The 20,722-nt window shown below is 40.6% G+C and overlaps 1 protein-coding gene across 1 annotated transcript; it reads right to left on the reverse strand.

Moving 5' to 3' along the window:
• Nucleotides 1-3,608: 3,608 nt before the first annotated feature.
• Nucleotides 3,609-19,429, reverse strand: LOC308495970 (uncharacterized protein C6orf163 homolog; the record flags this gene model as incomplete). Its single annotated transcript, XM_081044500.1, has 5 exons — nt 3,609-5,863; nt 12,015-12,217; nt 14,255-14,362; nt 15,769-15,863; nt 19,282-19,429. 5 exons carry the CDS (start codon nt 19,427-19,429, stop codon nt 5,431-5,433), a joined length of 987 nt encoding a protein of 328 aa, XP_080900626.1. The 3' UTR covers nt 3,609-5,430.
• Nucleotides 19,430-20,722: the final 1,293 nt, after the last annotated feature.

Genomic DNA, 20,722 nt, shown 5'->3' on the forward strand with positions numbered 1-20,722 from the left:
TTGGGATATGTTGAATCTATAGATTGGTTTGGGGAGAATGAACATTTTAACAATATCGAGTCTTCTGATCCATGAAGTATGTCTATTAATTTAAGTCTTATTTAACATATCTTGAACAAACCCTTTTGAGAGTGGCATTCTCCCTGGGCAGCTCGCATAAATTCCTCAGCAATAAAACAGTGGGGTTTATTCTTACAGCTCTTCCATTATTGTTTGGCTCCCTGGCCAAAGTCTACTGAGTGTATCTGTGTAACCAGAGAGTATGACCATGACCCTCTTCAGTTCCCTAGAATGGACGACTGCAGTTGTAGCATTGCACTTTATATCTTCCTGAGGCCTTTCCCAAGGAGGCTGGAATTCTCCTTGTATTCCAAAGAACCCAGAAGTGGAATTTTGTCAGGCAGGAGTTTGTTGGCCCGAACCAACAGGAAAAACAACTATCTACTCTTGGCCATCTGACAACCTTGAGAAGAATAAAACCATGTGAGGATTAGGACAATTTATCCTTGAAATTGTAGAATCCATTTTGCTGAAAACACAATATAAATCAAGCCTTTCCTTCACTAATATGGACAAGACTTAGCACTAAGCAATAATATCAGTGAGGCTAGGAGGCAACTGATGGTAAATATTAATGCTTGCCAATACAGCGTAACGTGAATTAGGAAATGGGAGCTGTGAGTCCATTATTACTACTTCTCCTGCCCTCGACAGTATTATAACACTTGGACTTTCTATCCACTTAGCTGACTTCTGTAAGAGTAAGGACAACCATCTAGTTCATGTGCCAAGAACCTGAGCATCTACCACAGCACCTGAAATACACTAGTTTGCTTCTTGATGTACAAGGTCTGACAATTCAATTCATGAACTTTGTTATGATGATGTTGCTAACTTTCTTTGATATCAGAGGGATTATTCATTATGAATTTGTACCAACTGGACAAACAGTTAACCAAGTTTACTATTTGGAAGTGCTGAAAAGGCTGCGTGAAAAAGTTAGATGAAAACGACCTGAACTTTTCGCCAACAATTCATGGCTCTTGCATCACGACAATGCACCAGCTCACACGGCACTGTCTGTGAGGGAGTTTTTAGCCAGCAAACAAATAACTGTATTGGAACACCCTCCCTACTCACCTGATCTGGCCCCCAATGACTTCTTTCTTTACCCGCAGATAAAGGAAATATTGAAAGGAAGACATTTTGATGACATTCAGGACATCAAGGGTAATACGATGACAGCTCTGATGGTCATTGCAGAAAAAGAGTTCCAAAATTGCTTTGAAGGGTGGACAAGGCCCTAGAGTCAGTGCATAGCTTCCCAAGGGGAATACTTCGAAGGTGACCGTAGTGATATTCAGCAATGAGGTGTGTAGCACTTTTTCTAGGATGAGTTTGTGAACTTAATTGTCAAACCTCGTAAATAAGGCCCCCCAAAGCTAAAATGCACAGCTTTAAATAGGTCAAAAGGAATCAAAGTTAGAGAAAGAAAACATCAGAGTGACTTCTGTATAATAAAGATCCAAGGATTGCTGAGTAGCCTAACCCTGTGCTTTATAACTAGGATGGTGGGTGGGAAGTAGGGCGGGGAGCGGGGTGAGGGTCCTTCTTGATCTCTCTTAATGATATTATGCATCTATTTCCCAGTGCACAGGTTTATTTTCTCTAAAAACAAGGTTCCTTTCTTGGTGGAATGATTTACAGAAAATTAAGCTGCAGTAATCTCTTAGGGCCTTCAGATTAATTTCCCAGATGGCCTCCAGGAATTAACATAGCTTTCTAAATATCTATCAGAAATCATGGGAACTACATGCACTCCTACGGTACAGGTAGCATCTAACACAACTAAGAAAAACACATTCTTTGAGTTCTCTTTAAAGTACATCTCCAAAATGCTTACAATAATAATAATTTATATATGGAGTTTACTATCTAAGGTCTATAATGGCCTCTCGATATTGTACTCAAAGTAAACGGGACCAGAATTAAATATTTTCAAGTCTATGCTAATTTTATGCTAAAATTTGGTTCACTCAGGGAATCTTTCTTTTTGAAATTAGCCTGATTTAGTCTCAATCAAGTTTCCAGAGAAAACCGTGGAATAAGGATCCCATTGAGATTTCAGAAACATACCTCACTTTCGAATTTTCACTTGTCTTTGGAATTCTCGCTTTTGAGCTACAGGCAACTAAGGTTTTCCAGAACCCTGAGGGGGACCCTGTCTTTCTTTAGAATGGTGGGAAAGAGCTACAAGGTATGCCCCTCCTTCAATTCATCCCTGGGCTTGGCAATCGGAGAGCTCTTCAGGCACCTTCAGAGAAGGTTATCTGGTTCTGTTCCCCTCACGCTTAGCTCCCAGCCCATGACCACTGGAAGAGTTAGGAATCTTCACAATAACTCAGAACTGCCCTGCTATAATTTCAATATATTTTGGAAGCAGTGCATCCTTGACAGCTACTCAGTGTTTGTAGAGGGACTAAATTAGGCTGATGGGCTGTAGTTGTGGAAAACGCATGGGCTTCTCTCAAACATGTGTGATCTTCAGCAAGTGATTTTATTTCTCTGCGTCTGTTTCCTCATTTTCAAAATCAGGGTAATTGTAGGTCACTTACAGGGTTGTTGTGAGATTTCAATATGACAAGGTTCAGTATGGAACCCAGTCCAGTATCTGATATGTCACAGATGCTCAATAAAAGGTCATTGCTGTATTTTCCGCTGTTTCATTTTTATCCATCAGGGTCATCCTGATCAGGGCCAAAGAAACAAGATATTGCTGAGGTCCCATAGTATGGGATACTGGAAAGACTAATGAGGTCTCATTTTTAGTCTATTAGCTTTTTCTGCTCCTTAGGGCAAATTATGCATTCACTTTAATCCTCAGGGTATATTATCGGGGAGACGTTCAAGCTAGAAAGAATGTGGGTTGCACTGATCAAGGTGAAGAATTTGGGTAAGAACAAAGCTGATGTTTCTTCAATTTGGCCTTGGGAGAGAGAAAGCTGGGTGAGAACAGTAGAACCAAAAGAAAGACCCTGCATGGCGAGTGCTGACTCCAGGCTACAAAGTGAGAGGCAAATGGGGGTCTGGGATCAGGTCAATCTGTCTTCATAGGGTCCACTGTGGTCAGCACTTTGACATGAGGGGTGATTAACACTCTGGGGGAGTGGGTGAGAGAGTATTCTGGTGGGCAGCAAGCCTTCTGGGGGGTCAAGATGGGATCAGGACAGTAATAAGAGCTCTAACTCTGCCCTTCTCAGAAGCATCCAAACTACCTTTAAAACCCTGAGGACGGTCACTGTTGGTTGTGATGGAGGTGGGAGCCAAGGCTGAAGTATGAACAAAGAAAATACTGAAAATATGGATCATGTAATTTCTTCCAATCTGGCTGAAAACTGAGAAGCTAGCTCCCTTTTTCCAAACCAAAAATAAGTTGCCTGCTTTCTTTTCATGTTACTAAGCGTGTCACTGATGCCACAGGAAACACGCTTAACCGTGGCCAGGAAGTGACCCCTTCAGAAGACAGTTCCTTCTGTTCCCCTGTGGTATGTGCTCAGATTAGTCTGATGGATGACTCCAGTAACTCAGACACCACGATCCTAGGTACAACTTCCTTTTATTTCTAGAAGGGACAAAAACAGTGCATGACATAGAGGACAGAGCACATTCTTCCAGCCCTCATCACTTGCAGAGTCAACAAACCAGCCACCAAGACCTTCATGATCAGGCTGAAAAAAATAATGACGAAGTATATAGGCTGAAGACTCACTCTCTGGATTTGAAACCGGCTCTGCCCCTTATGGGCTGTATGACTTTGAGAAAGTAAGCTGTCTGTGCCTGTTTAATTTCACAGATGGCTGTGAAAACGAATAGAGTCCCCTTTGTACACCTTCCTGGCACATGCTAGCACTCCCCATGGTTGGCCGCTGCTATTATGTATTCATTTCCGAAAAACCTTAGGTCTCTCGTGCGTCTGTCTGCCTGGGCCTTGTAGTATTTTGAACACTGGCTCTGTCACCAGCTGTGTGCCCTGGGGAAAAGTTATTAAACATCCCTGAGCCTTGGCTTCTCTCCCTATAAATTGGGGACAATAATAATTACTTTCAAAAGTTGTGAGGACTAAGTATTCTGCTTTTCATGTGTTTTACACATGTAAATACCTTAGTATGGAGTCATTTTTATTTTATCATCTGTAAACATGGGATAACAACCACCCTGCCTATCTCATAGATTGTTGTGAGAAGAATGGACAAGAAAAAGTAGTGTAAAAGTAGTATGAATGTTATTATGCCCAAGCCCCTGGGCACTCGGTTCGTATGGACAGCAGTCGTCCTGCGCTACGTGGAGGAGAGCTAAAGATGGAGGAGAGTGTAGTCCATTATGCAACTGGAAACAAATTGCTGCTTTTCCCATTAAAAAATCCCAGACTGGTCAATGGAAACAAATTCACCTAAGTCTTTCTTGAGAATAGCCCTTTTTAATTTACTGGAAACTGCTTTCCAAGTTATTAGTTTTAAAGCCACCAATATAGACTGGTGATGAATAATTTAAGGATGCTACATTAGTGTGGATAGATGTTGGGAGATGTCTTTCTGGCTTGGGTTTTCCTCCATTTTAATGTAGTGGATGATAACACATGTTGGTCCTGACCACTGTGGTACTTAACAGTTTTCTGCATTTTGATGCAAAGGAGATGAGTTCAAAGCATGTTTGGGCTTGGGGACAAACACAAGAGGACTCCCCATCCCTGAGGCAGGGAGCCTGTCCTCTAAAGACATATTTTTCTTTCACAACTGGCAAATATAAGTGAGTCCTGTCTGAATTATTTTATATGGGTTTCCAGAATTTAAATTGAATTTGAGGGAAATTGCTTTTCTTTCTAAAGACATATTTTTCTTTCACAACTGGCAAATATAAGTGAGTCCTGTCTGAATTATTTTATATGGGTTTCCAGAATTTAAATTGAATTTGAGGGAAATTGCTTTTCTTCCTATAGTCCTATTGCAGTTCATAAAATAATAATCTCTGTACTGGAAGTCAGCACACCTCTCCACAATGGGAACAATCTAAAAACATGTCCCTTTACTTGTTTTCAACTACAACAAATACTAACATAGTTATAGGTCCAATGTAAACATGAATAAAACCAAACACAGAAGTTCGTTTAGACTTCTTCCAAGAAACGTTTTTCCCTCCTAATCAGTTTTTTTTTCCCCTCCTAATTAGTTTTGATCCTCTCACTACGTCTCCTGAGTTAGACTTAGAACTCACTGTAGCCTGGAATGTGCTTTTGAATATTTCAGTTTCCCATCAAAAAGCACACAGCCCAATAGTACCATGCACATAACCAATAAATGGTTTTTGAGTGAATTTATTTAGTCTTTCAAACAGCGTCTTTTGTAGTGAAATTTCAGCTAAAGACTCTTCTGATCAAGAGTCGTTTAGGTTCTCCTGAATAATGAGATGGGAAGGTACTTTCTTTCTTTCTGGCAGAATGAAATCTGCATGTCCTGGCGAAAGCTTAGGAAACGTATAGTTGATGTATTTTTGAAATGCCACTCTCGTTTCTTGTAATTCTTCCTCCAGGAAATCTTTCCAATTTGTCATATTTCCCAGTTGTTTCTCTGCGGACAGCAGCTCCCCCTGAGTGTTGGCTAGTTTATCCCTCACATTCCCCAGAGTGACCTGATGAGTTTTCTCTGCTTCTTGAAGGACTTCCTGAACTGCTTCCTGCTTCTGTCTCTCAGCCATGCAATAGTAGCTGTTCATTTCATGTTCTTTTTTCTTTACCATTTGGCTCACACTCTTCTTCTGGTCCTTAATAAATGTCATGCCAGCACTCACAAGTTCCTCTATGGCCTTGCTACAAAAGATAATATGGGTTTATAAGTTAAATGGATTAGTCACTAGATCCAAAAAGATTTTATCTTTCACCCAGATGTACGAGAATTTATTGTATTGTTTAGATGAGCCACCAGGCTGAGACAGGCTGATAGATGTGAGCTTTCCGATTGCATTAGTCATTAACAATCAAAAACTGTTTTTCAGATCAGGGTCACCCATCTACGTCCCTGCTGTGGACTAGGGAGAGGCCACTAGTCCAGTGTCTGACAGTGACTTTAGGAACCTGAGTCCATCTTGGCCGGAAAAATATGAACGCAGTGTGGTAAAGATGAAGAAATAGTTTATACATTCATATCAATATTCGTATCAATAAGTCCATTAAATGTTAATGTGTAAAGTGTCAATAAGTCCATTAAATGTTAATGTGACAACTTTTATGAAAAATATACTTTTCGTAACAACTTTTGGTAAGAAAAGTGGCATAATTTTTTATCTTTTGCACAACTCTTTACTGTCTGGCTTAATTAGGAAAAAACTGGATTTTCATATTGTTTCAATCTGTTGTGATGTCACACATCATAAAACCCTAGAAAAAGCCACTATATACTCCTGCGATAATGAGAGTAAAAAGGGCAAACAACATCTTAGTAGTATTAAGAAAATAGCTTGGAACTCATGACCCCCTGAAATGGTCTCAGGGACTCTCAGGGGTCCTGGGACCACAGAGAACCGCTGCTGAATGAGTTCACACATCTCTGGTTATAATGTATGTAATTATATATAATTTATAGTGGCCAACTGTATTGAATTATCACCATATGCCAGGTAGGTTGATGAGTATCCATGCATATATTAACTCAATGATTCTTCAAATCAACCCTATGAGGTGGGTCTATTATTATGTTTACTTTACTGATCAGGAAACAGGCTCTGAGAGGTCAAGTAATTTGCCCAATTTCACTTAATTAGTGACAGTGGCCAAATGAGTGCTCCAACCCAGGCAGTCTGAGGCCAGGGCAATAGCTCTTAGTATGACACACTTCTGATGGATGTCTCTGATTGACCTAGACAGACAGAACCTTTAAAGATCTGAGAATTTAAAAATGCTAGATTCAAATATTTATGGTTGTTAATAACCTCCCCCCTCCCCCACGTCCTTGCCTCCTCGTCTAATAGTCTTTCCCAGACTTACCACCTGGCCTTTCTTCTAAATTCCTCCAAGATGCAACTCTCTCATTGTCTCCACTCTTTCAACTTGACTTTCAAACCTGATAGCCTTCCCCATTCTTGAGGTAAACACCATTTGGCCTTAGCTTCTCTAGCTGCTCTGCTTTTTCTCTCCTTCCTTTTTCCACCAATGAGACTAGACCCATTATTAACAACAAGGAGTAACATTTATTGTGTCCCAGGGACTGTGCTAAGCATTTTACATGCATTACATCTCATTTAATTTTAACAATAGCCCATTGAAGCAGGTACAATTTTTATTTATTACCTCTTATTATTCCCATGTAACAGGTGAAGAGATTGAAGCTTAGAGAGATTTAGTTATTGTTCAGTGTCACACATTTGAGAGAGTGGGACAGTTCTTACCCTTAACCATTACCTGCTTCAATCCTGAAAGAGGTCACTATAAATTTTTTATCAGGAGGGTAATACAACAAAAATAATGTTTTAGAATTGTTTTTCTGGTGATATTGGGTAAACTGAATCTTAGTGGGGTAAAGCAGAGAGACCAATTTATACTATTCTGTAATATCCTGGGTGTGCAATGATTAGGGTCTGAAATAACAATGAAAGAGAAAGAAATAGGAAGAGTGAGAGAAAGGGATAAATCCAACAAATATTACAAAGTCATAGCGCCAGAACTTGTGACTGCTAGGAGATAGCAGAGGCAGAAAGAAGAGAAATCAAAACCAACTTCCCGATTCTCAGCTCGGGTCACAGGAGAATGGAGGAGGCATTAACAGAAGTGATGTCATGGACAGAGTTGGGTGTGAACATCTACACACATCCTTAGGATTTAGTCTGTTGTTTTATAAAACCTTCAGGGTGATGATAAGATTGTGGAGGTGATGCCCAGGGCCCCTGGGGCTTAGATAGAAGGAACTGGAAGGACGCTTCCTTGAGCCAGCCCCAAATCCCCAAGGAGGAAGTTGAGTTCCTTCTCCAGAACCACGGCTCTGTCACAAGCAGGCGTGAGCTGGCTGCCAGGTTGGCCTGGGTGTCTCGTGGCCCACACAGAGGAGGTGTTCAACTATGGGGCCAACTAGAAGACTCCAGCAGAGGTGATCGCAGTAAAACTGCTCAAATAAAGTGCATCTTAGATGACTCCAGCTCCCACCCTATATCATATAGCCCCTTTAAACTCTTTACTATCAAAATCTGTTCTTGCTAAAAGGATCTGGTATTTTTTTGGAAATGTCCTTTCCAGCCTGCCTTAAAGCCTGAATTTTTGACCCTTTGGGATTTGCTTCTTTTGGTTTAAGGTCAGGGCATCTCTGACTTTTATTCCGATGATTTCTTTAGAGCTGTGGAATTGAAGCCAGAAGGGTGGTGGGCAGAGCATGAAGAGTGTGGTGGCAGATAGCCTGGAGTGCCCCTTCATCTCAGTGTCTCCCCTGCTTGGCATGGTGCCCAGTGTGTATAAAACAGGCAACCAGATGTGTGAATGAATAAATGAGTGATACAGATGTACTTCCCCCCAATACATTTTTTTTGTGCCAAATAGCACCAAATTTTAAAAAGCTAAACTAGCTATAATCTTGGAATTTTGAAATACATACCATGTTTAAGAGCAGGGCTGGACATAAATTGGACTATTTTCAAAATAATTTTAGTCTGTACATACATCTATAGGGTTCAGTCTGATATTTTATAAAATGGATTGTCAGAGAATAAAAATAGATTACTAAACAAAAATATCTAATACATAATAATCCAACCTCACTAAGCTCTGGGGGGTAGAGGAACAAAGCATGGAAAAACTATACTAGAATTGCTTTGTCCTTTGCTCCCTTTAGGGCCTCTCTTAACTCTCTTTCTCACTATTTTAAGGAGGCTGTTGAAATGTGTAAGATATAGTGCTCACAGGTTTAAAGAAAAATATCAATGCTGTTCCTTCCCTTCTACCTATTAAATGAACTTTTCGGTTTTCTCATGTATGCTAAGAGCACCCTTTTCAACCTCCTTTCTATGTCCATCAGTTACAATCCTGGATCTTAAGACAGTAAGAACCTACACTTCATTTATCCATAGGTGGTTCTTAAATTATGAAGGGATTTGTTTCCAAAATTCATTTGTACATTAAGTGTTTAGAGCAACGCTGAATATAGACCGTTTGGCTATTGAGCCCACAGTCAGCTATTCATCCATTTTCATTTGAACTAAAGGACTGTTAGTACTATTTTAATCAGTTACAACCATGTGTTTATCAGGAAAACACATTCTGATTTTCTACCTGAGACCCAGGTAACCTATTGACTCCTGGTCTGGCAGGATAATCAGTGACACCCCCAAGCTGGGCCTGCAGGCATTATACAGGTTGGTGGGGGGCACCTCCAGAGGCCAACCGTTGGCAGCACATTTGTTTCTCAGGGTTATTAATACTCGCAACCTTCCCTTGGCTCTGCCTAATTATACCACCCACCTTCCCCCTCTGTGTGTTTGCTCATTCTGTTCTCACTCTTTTCAGCCTTTCACAAATGGGACCTCCTCCTTTCTCTCTAAGGCCCAACCCAAGATTGACTCCCTTTAAGAAACCTACCTCACCCCACAGCCCACACTGTCTCTTTGCTTGATCTTTCCAGGACCTTGAACACTTCCAGCACCTATGTGTTCTTCATACCAGTCCATCTAGCCCTGCTTTTATGGGGCAGCCGTGCTTAATGTTGAGGAAATACCCTTATTTCTTTGTGCCAAGGCTCAGGACCACATTCACAGAAGGCACTTTACAAGCTCTGGTGAAGTGAGCGGGATAGCGTAATGGACGGTCACAAGCTTTGGCCTCATAGGGACCAGGATTCACACGGGGCCCTGTCACCTCCTCTCCATATGACCTTTGGTAGGTTGCTTGGTCTCTAAGACTCAAGGTCTTCACCTGAGGATATGGAGGATGATAGAATGCCCCGGAAGGGATCTGAGGAATCAGTGACACATATAAAAGGCCTCGCATATGCTGGGGTTGAATAAAGGTGGCTTTTGTTAGGAATTAATCAGGACCATAAAGATTCCTGAGCAGACACTTCAATCACGCCTTTGCCTTGGACCAGAAAACACTTAGAACCTTTCCAAGCAAAGATTTTTCTTTTTTCTTTTTTTTTTACTTCTGAAAGAGTGCAGTGTCTCCTAGATAATCTGTTTAGAATCTAATCGCGTCAATCCACAAAAAAGTTTTCTGCGCATTTAACAAATTTGTCATAATATGTAAGAGTTCTGAATCCTTAAGTCTTGAGAGAAAGTTTACAGCCAAATAAAAGGTCTACAGTGGAATTCTAAAAAGTGGTCCTTCTCTATATATTATTTTCTGCAAATGCGCTAAAGAACATTGGGATCCAGCAACGTTCAGAAGTAAGAACTGGTGTGCAGCAGAGTGGGCTCAGCTGACTGGAACAGCCCTGAACCGTTGCTTAACAAATATTTAAAGAATGCCTATCAGGTGCCAAGCTCTGTTCCAGGCATGTGGAACACATCAGTGAACAAAATGGACATTCTAGTTGGATATAGTTAAACAACAGGCATGGCAGTTCCCTAATTCCAGTCAACTGATTCAATTAAAGGTGGCCATTGAAAATCATTCATTCAAACCTCACAGAGAAAGGGCTGGAAGAGGAGCAAAAGCAATGGAGTGAGGAAAAGAGCAGCAGCTGCAAGTGTATGAGCAGTGGGCCCCAGAGGCTCCTACAGGGCAGACAGAACTCTTGCAGGAGGGTGGAGAGGGGCAGGAAGAAGAGGACACCACATTCCACTGCACTGGATCACACTCATTTCTGAGTTACCACCTTCTCTAACTTACATGGAAATTGTTTCCATGTAACAATTTCCTTTCACCTTCCTCTTCTATATCAACATGATTTATCACCTATGCAAGAAGGGAGGTACCAATCACCACAGCTACAGCCCTCATTCTTATTTATCTGCAAAATAAGAATCTGACAACTCTTTAGGGCCAAAGGATTTTACCTGTGGCCCTATTCTAAACAGTTCTAATGAGAAAGATTTTACCTGATAATTATATACAAATAGATTTGTTTGTTAAGTCAAGGAGCTAAGCAAAAGAGATAAGTCCTAGACCAAGAGATCAAATATAGAGGTTTTAGTCTTGTTCTGCTGCTACAGTTACATGATCTTGGGTAGCTAGCTCACTTAACATGTGGAAACTGTGGTTTTCCCTGGGTCCTGATCATCACTAGGGCTCCTGACTGCTGTCTTGTTAAAATTAACCATTTCCATCAAGTGTTCATTACATACACAAAAATGGGTACTTTGGTATTCATATGTATATATGGTTTATGTAACAATTATTTGTGATTGTGCACATATATAAGGCTACAAATATATCAATAGGGCACAGGATACAGACCCCATTATTTAAAATGATTGTCTCTGAGAGACAGGGAGGGGGTAGGAAAGCAGTGGGTCAGGACTTAGCAACTTTTGCTCTATATATTTTCATAATGTCAATTCCATTTATAGCATGTCTTACTTGTGTGATAAGAAAAAGACCAAAAACTAACACATCCACAGTGGTATCTGATATAGACTAAAAAATGTGAATATTGACTTTTATGTGTTGTGGAAAAATATTTCTTGATTCCTCTCTTTACCCTCTTAAAACAGGAGATACAGAATGAAAAACAATACAGGGGATAGTAATTATCTCTTGAGAGGGAAGAGAGGAAGGAAACGTGATTGAGGAAGAATACATGGGAGCTTCAATCCCGTTAGATGGGTGGTGGGTTCTTGAGTATTCATGTTATTATTTTTCTTTAACCATACACACACACTACAATATATTATATATTGTTCTCTATGTTTGATATATTCTATAACAGAAATGTAAAAACACAAAAACCGGGAAATATCCATCTATGTGCCTCAACCTTATCCCTTTCTCCAAGTTGATTTTGACAGAGGAAGATACTGATTTGAAAATGTGTTCTCTGGAATACCTTCTCTGGGCCTGGATTGCTTCCTGGGCTATGCGTCTCTCTTCAGCCCTGGCTTTTTCCACGGCCTGGATCTTCTCCTTGTGGCACTCTATCACGATCCTTTGGATTCTATGGACCATGCGTTGTTCTGCAGCCAAGTTTTCTCTCTTCAGTTCATCTTCCATGTTTAGATGAACCTCAAGCTTGGTTTTAGCTGCCATTTCCTTAAGCAACAGTAAAACTAAGTTTAGATGATACAGCTTTATTTTAAAAGGCACACTAAGCGGTTATAGAAATTAGTTCACCAAACTAATGAAATGAGTACTTTTGAACACTGAATGTGTACTTAGAACACTGATTGTTTAAAAAAAAAATTGTGGGTATATAGAAAACTTCCATTTATATGATGCTAAGTGAAACAAGAGACATGCACACAATACACCATAAATACTTACATGATTTTGGAAGGAAATATGCAGAAAGGGAAAATAGTTGAATCTGCATGTTAGGTTCCCAGGTGAGTAGATTCTAAGGCAGGGTGGGTCGTGGATCCCCGTGAGAAGCAGCACTGATGTCTAGGTTGGTTGAAATAACCCCTCGCTTCCATCTTAGACAAACCACTCCTTCATTATATTTAAAATGTCCCTGAGACAGCAGTATAAATGTAAATTCCCCAATCTTAGACAAATATTTTAGAAAGGTCAACCTCTCTCTAACTTTTCCTTTCAAATTTTCTTAGGACTTCTGTTTTAGTGTTCAGTGCATCAGCTCTACCCGAAGGCTCTGTGGGATACAACCAAATTAAAGAAAGACTAGATGAGCTCCTCGAAACAGGCATCACATCTGAGTTATCTTGGCATCTTCACAACCTAATGCCAGGAGTGACCTTCAAAATGTGTATCTGGCACCTGCCAGCTGAACAGCAGTCCTGCCTACACAGGCTATAAATGCTCGTTACGCTTTGAACTGAAATGGGGGATGGCTGTGGGCCACCGCAGCCATCCTCTCAGGGACTCTGGTCCCTGGAACTGAATGGGGAGGGTCCCAGTATCCTTTAGGAACTATGGAGCCGAACTCCCTCTCCTGCCAGCAAGTGTTCTGAGCACAAGGCAGTCCATTTAATCTCATCTAGTACAAAGCTGATATATGGTCGAAACAACGAATAAACGGGCCCATTGTCCCATATTGTTTGTTAGTTATGTTCTTATTAAACCTGGGGCCAACCTCTGCCACTTCCCTCCAGCCTCTTCCCATGAATTATCACATCTATACTGTGTCCTGTCCTGTCCCTCCTGTGACCACATGGACAAATCGTTCTGCATCGTTTTCCCTTGAGTGGACTTTGTCGCTGAGGTACGGAACTAAATCATGAGTCCCTGGGCCTCTGCTTGGAACATTTCCTAATTACCTAGAGTCCTGGGCTTAAACAGGTTACAGGTTAGAAAGAGATCCTCCCTCATTGCATAAGCCCTGGTCTTACAGGAAATACTGGAGAATGGCTCAGGGGACCCTCTTGGCACTGCAGCAATGCAAATTTAGGGAAAAGGATGCAGTCAGAGGGCCCAGGAGAAGAGAGAACAGCCCACTTCCCTCGTGTAAGCCCTACGGGAGCACTTACTAAGTCAGGGCTTGTGCTGGGCAGGGGGGCCAGAGTGGTAAGGTGACAGGCATGCCCTTACGGAGGCTGCCGTCACGTGGGGATCAGACAGCCAACAAGTGATCACACCGTCTATTTAACTCCAACAGTGATGGGTGGTGACCGCTGTAAAAGAGGACGGGATGTCAAGGACAGTGTATGGGTGGCAGAGCTGGTCAGGTAACGCTTCTCTACAGTAATAATGGATGAGCTAACTCTGATGAAGTGCAGGACGAACATTCTGACAGACACCGAGGTGGGAAGGCACATGGTACATTCAGGTTCGAGAAGCCAAAGGGCAGTCAGAGGAGGAAAGAGAGCAAGTGGCAAGAGACGTGGTGGGTCAGGCAGGCAGGAGTGGCTGCTTCGGGCTTTGACGCCTAATGAAGGCGTGGGTTCATTGCGTCGGAGGCCATGGGATTCTCCTGCGCCCATTCAGCACTGCTGCCATCATTGCTGCCATAGTGCTCAACCACTCCTCTGCGACAACCCTGAACCTCCCAACCAAACTCCAGACACACCCATCTAGATTTTACATGTTGCTGTTTTTCTTCTTATTCCCTGGAGCTTTTTACAAACTTAAGAACTTTTTTAATAAAAGCAATAAACAAGCTACTATAAAAACCTGTAAATGTTTCTGATGTTCTTCTTCCAGGATCTGAATTTTAATTTTGTGCATGTCATTTGCTTCTTCAAGTGCTTTCTCCACAGCGTGTTTTTGGCGTTCATCAGCCTTTGAAAGAAAGAGTCCATTTATTTATTAATGTATCAGGTTTTCATGTTTACTGAAAGTCAGCAAACACTACAGGGCTTCTCACTACTTGCTCCATCCCCATCTCAAACCTCCTTGAGCAAATTGGTGGTCTCAGCCAGAGGCCCTAACACACGCCAACCCGTGGCTAACACCGCTGTTTTAGAAATTGTTCAGGAGAGCTTTACTGCAGGATGTCAGGCTGTCTTTTTCTTTGTCACTTTATTTCTTGCTTGACCGACTATCAAAGTAATGTGTGCCCATAAAAGAAAGTGTGGAAATACAGAGAAGTGGAAAGATGCACAAAGCTAGAAATTACTGATAAGGGAGGCTGAGGATCACCCCAGGGCCCCCCCCCCCCGTTCCTGCCCCCCCCATCGGGTCTTCAGAAACAGTTTATTATTTTGATGAGAATCCCAGAATATTAGATTATTTATATTCAAATTGTAGGTTACTCTCTAAAGCATTCCCTTGTATTATGGTGTACAATTAATGATTCACAATTGATCTGAAATATATATATATATAATATATTGTATATGTATATTACCCATAGCACTGGAGCATTTTGGACTTTCAAAGTACTTTCACACCAAGCTTTTGCTGGCACTAATACTGGACAATTCCAACATTCTTTGTTATGACGTCTATTTTTATAAAGAAATGGAGAAATAACATTCTAAGCACTGTGGCTTGTTTTGATCTCAAGGAGAATTAATTCTCTTTAGGAAGTCATTTATGTCATTTTGCCGACGACTGGAAGAAGTGGGGGCTGGAGGATTGAGATTTTGCTTCAGTTAAGTGTCTGGGATCTGATTGTGAGCACAACACATTCTAATGGCCCCTGTGACCCTCAGTCATTAGGACAGGTATCAAGGCCTTTAGAGAGAAGGGCAGCACGGAGACGGGTAAAAAGGAGAGCAGCCGTAATGAAATATTTGGAAAAAACAGGCACTAAGAGGTGTTATACATAGATATATGTAGATATCTAATATCTACATATTAGATGTTACGCAATAATAAACAATTATCAACAAAGATGTCTTTTTTTTTTTTTAAGTTCCAACAAGAATAAAGAGAACAGGAGTCATCCACACACAGGCAATTTAGAAGGAAGGAGACTCCTGATGATGTCTGCCTCTCACTACGTACCTACTGTATGCCAGACACACTATTTCAATGAACTCCCTTGATCATCTTACAGAGTGGGTATTGTTGTTCCTCTTTTACATTAGAAGAAGCCAAGACTACAGAGCTGAAGAACTTGCCCAAGGTCCACAGGCAGCCAGGATTCAAGGTCCGTTCTGCCTGACTATATTGCTTCGAATACATCCAAAACCTGAAAGAACTGTAAAGATGCATTTAGACCGATTTCCAAATTCTTTTACCTGAGCCCACACGTTAGCTTCTGCTTTTGCAATATGTTCCTTGAGTACGGCCTCTTGAAATTGCTCTTCTTTATTCAGAAGATCTGCCCCAATATCTGTATATTTGAAGAGAAACAATAACAAGTATCCACAGACTGTTTCTTGGCTTCCCTGTTCACTATGAGTTAGTTAGGAGATGTCAATCTTCTCTTTAAAGATACCAATGAAAGGGGTAAGTTTCTTCCTAACTGATTAGGAGGGAACACACAGCGCTATTAGGCCTGGATGGAGTCAGTTCCCTTCGTCACAGCCAGTCCACATGGTGGGTCCCTGGGGAAGGGAAGTGGCAGAAAAGAGCACATTTTGTCCTTCCGAAGTAGAACGGTGAGGGAATACTCAAGATATTGGCACATTATTGAGCTTCGCTCTCACAGCTCCTATCTGGGTACTAGTATTATCTCCACCCACAAAGTGGTAGCAGAATGCCTTCTTGAATACATTACGTGCCTCTCTTTAGTGTGCAGTCTTCATGGGTTTAGCTGCTTCGTTGTGGAATGTGTTAAGGGACACTAGTTTAGTACTTGTCCATCAGTGACCTCATTTAATTTCCAAATAATGATATTCCCATAATAATACCCTCCTTACTCCAAAAAGAAAATAAAAGCCTAAAGAGGGTAAGGGACCCCATAATACCAGATAGCTAGGAACAGGGTTAGACGTGAGCCAAGCCCTGAGCTCACTGAGCTGGGCACAGGGTTTTCTCCATCTTCTCCTACCAGAGTGCATTGTCAGAGGTGGCCCATGACCCGCATGGGGATGACGAGCCCTTTGAGGGCTGAAATCACACAGTGATCTTTCTCTCTAATCCAAACTCTTATAGTACTTATTATTTGTTCCATTCATTTCTCACATCTAAAATTTGTTGCATTATTAACTCCTCATGTGATTAGGTCTTGACGATCAGCTTCCTGAAATTACAAAGCACATCTTATACTGCAGTGTATTTCTCGTGGTGCTTAGCTTAGTGTGGACACGTTTGTCTGCCCAACAACTCTTCTCTCCTTCTGGTAACAGGACCCATTTCTCTTAAAAACTTTCCTTTCACTTCAGATTGTTCTGCTAGGGCGGCCAATCACAGCAGCCTACCTATCTGCTTGGCAATTATGTATTATCCCCAATCCTACAGGCCACGATAATTGACCCAGGTTTAGGCGTGTGCTCAAGCCTGGCCAAACAGGGTCTTCTCTAGGATCTTATTTATATAAGGAGGTAAGGAGAACACAGCTTTTTTTTCTCTGAGGTTTCTAAGCTGAAGTTAACAGAGGTTTTGAGATATTTGGGAGCACGTGTACTCCTTTCCCAGCTGCTGGAATAAGGCCTGGCTGCAGTAGTAAACAGTTAGGCCAACTCACTAAGAGAGCAAGAATGGATGGACTGAAAGCCCAGGTGCCACATCCCCCCTGGATTTCTCTAGTCTGAGTTGTGTTTCTTGCACCTGCAACTGAAAACACGTTTGGTGGCATTGATTTAAGTCTTTGCTACTAGATTATTAGTGAGTGTAAAAACAAAGGGCAGTGAATACTATAGTAGAAACGGACATACACTGCACAGGCTCAGGGTTCTGTAGATATCATTATGAAAGGTCTGGGAAGAAACGTGACTAAGCATGGACCATCAATGTGCTGAATTTCAGAAAAACGTGATGCAAGTGTGGGCTGCTATTACTCTTTTTTATGCTTAAATCCCATACTTTATATTAGTTATTCTCAACCCTGATTGTACAACAGGATTTTTGCATAGCTTTTAGAAAACGCACATGATAAAAAAGAAACTATTAATACAAAGAATTTGGATGGATCTCAAGGGCATTATGCTGAGTGGGGGGGAGAAAGCCAATTTCAAAGAATTACATAGTGTATGACTCCATTTGTAGAACATTCTCAATGCGATGAAATTATAGGGAGAACAGATGTGCAGTTGCCAGGTGTTTGGATTAGGGGATGTTAAGAAGTAACACAAGGCAGTTTCTCTGGGGTGATGGAACAGTTCTATGTCCTGATTGTGGCGACAGTTACATGAATTTCACGAAACTATAGACCAAGAAAAAAAAGTGCATACAAGGTCTGTACCTGAGTTAATAGCATTGGTTCAATACCAATTTCCTGGTTTTGACAATGTCCTATTGTTATGTAAGGTATCAATAAGAGAAGCTGGATTGGGGGGCGGCACATGGGGATTCTCTGTTCTAGTTTTAAACTTGTGAGTCAAACTATTTCTAAATAAAAAGCTATTACAATATGTAAAAATACAAAAAAAAAATAAATAAAAACACATGCAAAGGCCTGATTCTGAAGGTTTTGATTTATTGGGTCTGTGTTGGATTACTATTAAATTCAGTGAGTCTCTGTTTGGATATTAGTAGTAAACACAAGTTATTTTAAAGTTCTGTAGCACACTGCGAGGTTTGAGAACTACTGAATTGCCTTATGTAATACTCATAAGCATTTATACAGATATTTCAACATGCCTTTTAATTTACTTCTAAAGAACAGAGAATTCTGCCTCTTGACTTAAAATAATCAATGACAAATATAGGCCACTGAAATTAATATAAAAGATTAATTTCTAACTAGTTAGATTTAATTTTATCTGCTTAATCTTTGTATGCAGGTATACTAAGAGGTATAAGGAGTCAATCAATGAAAGTTTACCTAAGGATAGATACCCACTATCCTGGGTGCAAAAAGTCAAATCACTTTAGAGACTATAATTGATAAATCATATTAAACATTTTCTAAAAGTTAAAATCAGTTCTGATACTGATATTTTTAGAGGATGATTCCAATTTGATCTCCCCCTAAATTTTAGTTTTTTCAAAATACCATCCATTCTCTAGCTTTTATATTTTCAAAGATCAGGAGTGAAATTAAATCACCACTAGTTTACCATGTTAAAGGAAGAGCAGATCATAGAAGTATTTTGAGAGTCCTTAGGAAAATTCTTCTAAGCTTCAAAGTCAAGACTGAAAACTCTGATGAGGACAACTAGATTTTGATTATAAGTCTAGATAGAAAATATTCTGTTTATCTATATATATCTATTTTTATGTCTACCAACAAGGGTTACAGTTTCTTTTCCCCCATTTATTAAGGTGTTAATTAGAGATACTTTCTCTCCTATGTGTATGGAAGGTGCACGAGTGTGAGCAAGGATAAAAAGAACTCCCATTTACTATTATGTGCCAGGCTTTATAACAAGCTCAAGTATTTCTTCAAAGCCTCATAACAAACCTGCAAAATAGGTATTAACATCCTCATTTACATATAAAGTAACAGACTGAGAGGCTTAGTATCCAGTTACAGCACATAACTGGTAAGTGGAGAAACTGGATTTCAACCTATGTTCTTCTCACGACAAACACACCCCTGTAAGACAAGCAACTTTTTGATCAGGAAAGCTGAAAAAAGCCTATGTAACAGGAAGAATGACACACTATGAAACATTCGAAAAAAGGAAAACAGTCAAGTCACTTACCCAGTATATCTTTGTGAGTGTAAAAGCGTGTCTTAAATGGCTTGTATTCATGGATCCGTTTGAAGGTTTCCCCTAAAGGGGCTGGTGGAATTATTTTATTACAAACAGCACAGCAAACAAAGTTTGTGTAATTCGGATTTTTGATCATAATTAAATTTAAGATGTCTTTTACTACGTACAGTTAAAATACCTTTAAGATCATTAAAAGCAGTTTTTTTAAAAGCTAGAACTTTAAGAAAGCTGGAAGAGAGGACAATGCTAGAGGCTGGTAAAGATTAAATGCTTCAGCATGATTGTGTGCCTAATATGAAAGAATGTTACTGAAAGCCTCTGCCATGTAAGGCATGAGCACTGGATTTGGGAAGATTTAAGCAGTTGCTCCCTCCTAGAAGCTAGCATTAAGTTGTTAACTTACTTAGCAACTGTTGCTAGGTAAGAGAAGCTTTGCTCATAAAAGCAACTAGAAATAAAAGGGAGTAAGGCCCAGCCAGTTCATTTCCCATATACTTTCTGTATTAGTTTCCTACTGCGCTGTAACAACTTATCACACAGTTAGTGGGTAAAAAACAACACAAATTTATTCTCTTGCGGTTCTGGAGCTCAGAAGTCCAAAATGAGTCTTCTGGGGCTAAAATTAAGGTGTCAGCAGGGCTGGTTCCCTCTGGAGGCTTGAGGGGAGAATCTGTTTCCTTGCCTTTTCCAACTTCTATTAGGCCACCCATGTCCCTTGCCCATGACCTTGCATCATACAGCCTTTACTCCACAGACTTGCCTGGTGACATAGCTTCTTCCTCTGCTCTTCTGTGTCTCTCAGAAAGACCTTTGTGATTATATCAGGCCCATCCAGATAATAAAGGATAATTTCCCCATCTGAAAACCCTCAGCTTAATCACATTTGCGAAGTTCTTTTCGCCATGTAAGGTAACAGATTCACAGGCTCCAAGAATTAGGATCAGAACATCTTCAGAGGTGAGGTCGGGAATGGGGAACATTATTCAGCCCACCACACTTTCTTTTAAATGGTTTCTTTACGGAATTGATTTCTTTTAGACCAACAAAGGAGGGAGTTTTTTTTCCAGGTTATCTATAAATGTGGTTTGGCTATTAAACTGGGAAATGTCACAATATTTTAAACGAAAAACTACTCTAAGTCAGCACTCAACATTACTAAGCCTGGTTTTTAAAATCATATAATTTGTTGTCCTTGATTTAAGATGGAAAGTGCTGTATCCCAAGAACGCCCCTGGTACTTGACAAACTGGGACAGACTGGTCACCCTATGAAAGATAAAACTATAAACCAACAAATAATTTCACTGCTTGCTTCCTGCAAACCAATTATCAATTGAACAGCTTGCTCCTCTGGGCAAATAGCTCTTCTATCAGAACAGATGAATTCCCTGGGGGAAAAGCTCACTTGCCACTTATCAACAGCCTAATCC

Source organism: Rhinolophus hipposideros, assembly GCF_964194185.1.
Source record: "Rhinolophus hipposideros genome assembly, chromosome: 3".
Taxonomy (NCBI): Eukaryota; Metazoa; Chordata; class Mammalia; order Chiroptera; family Rhinolophidae; genus Rhinolophus; species Rhinolophus hipposideros.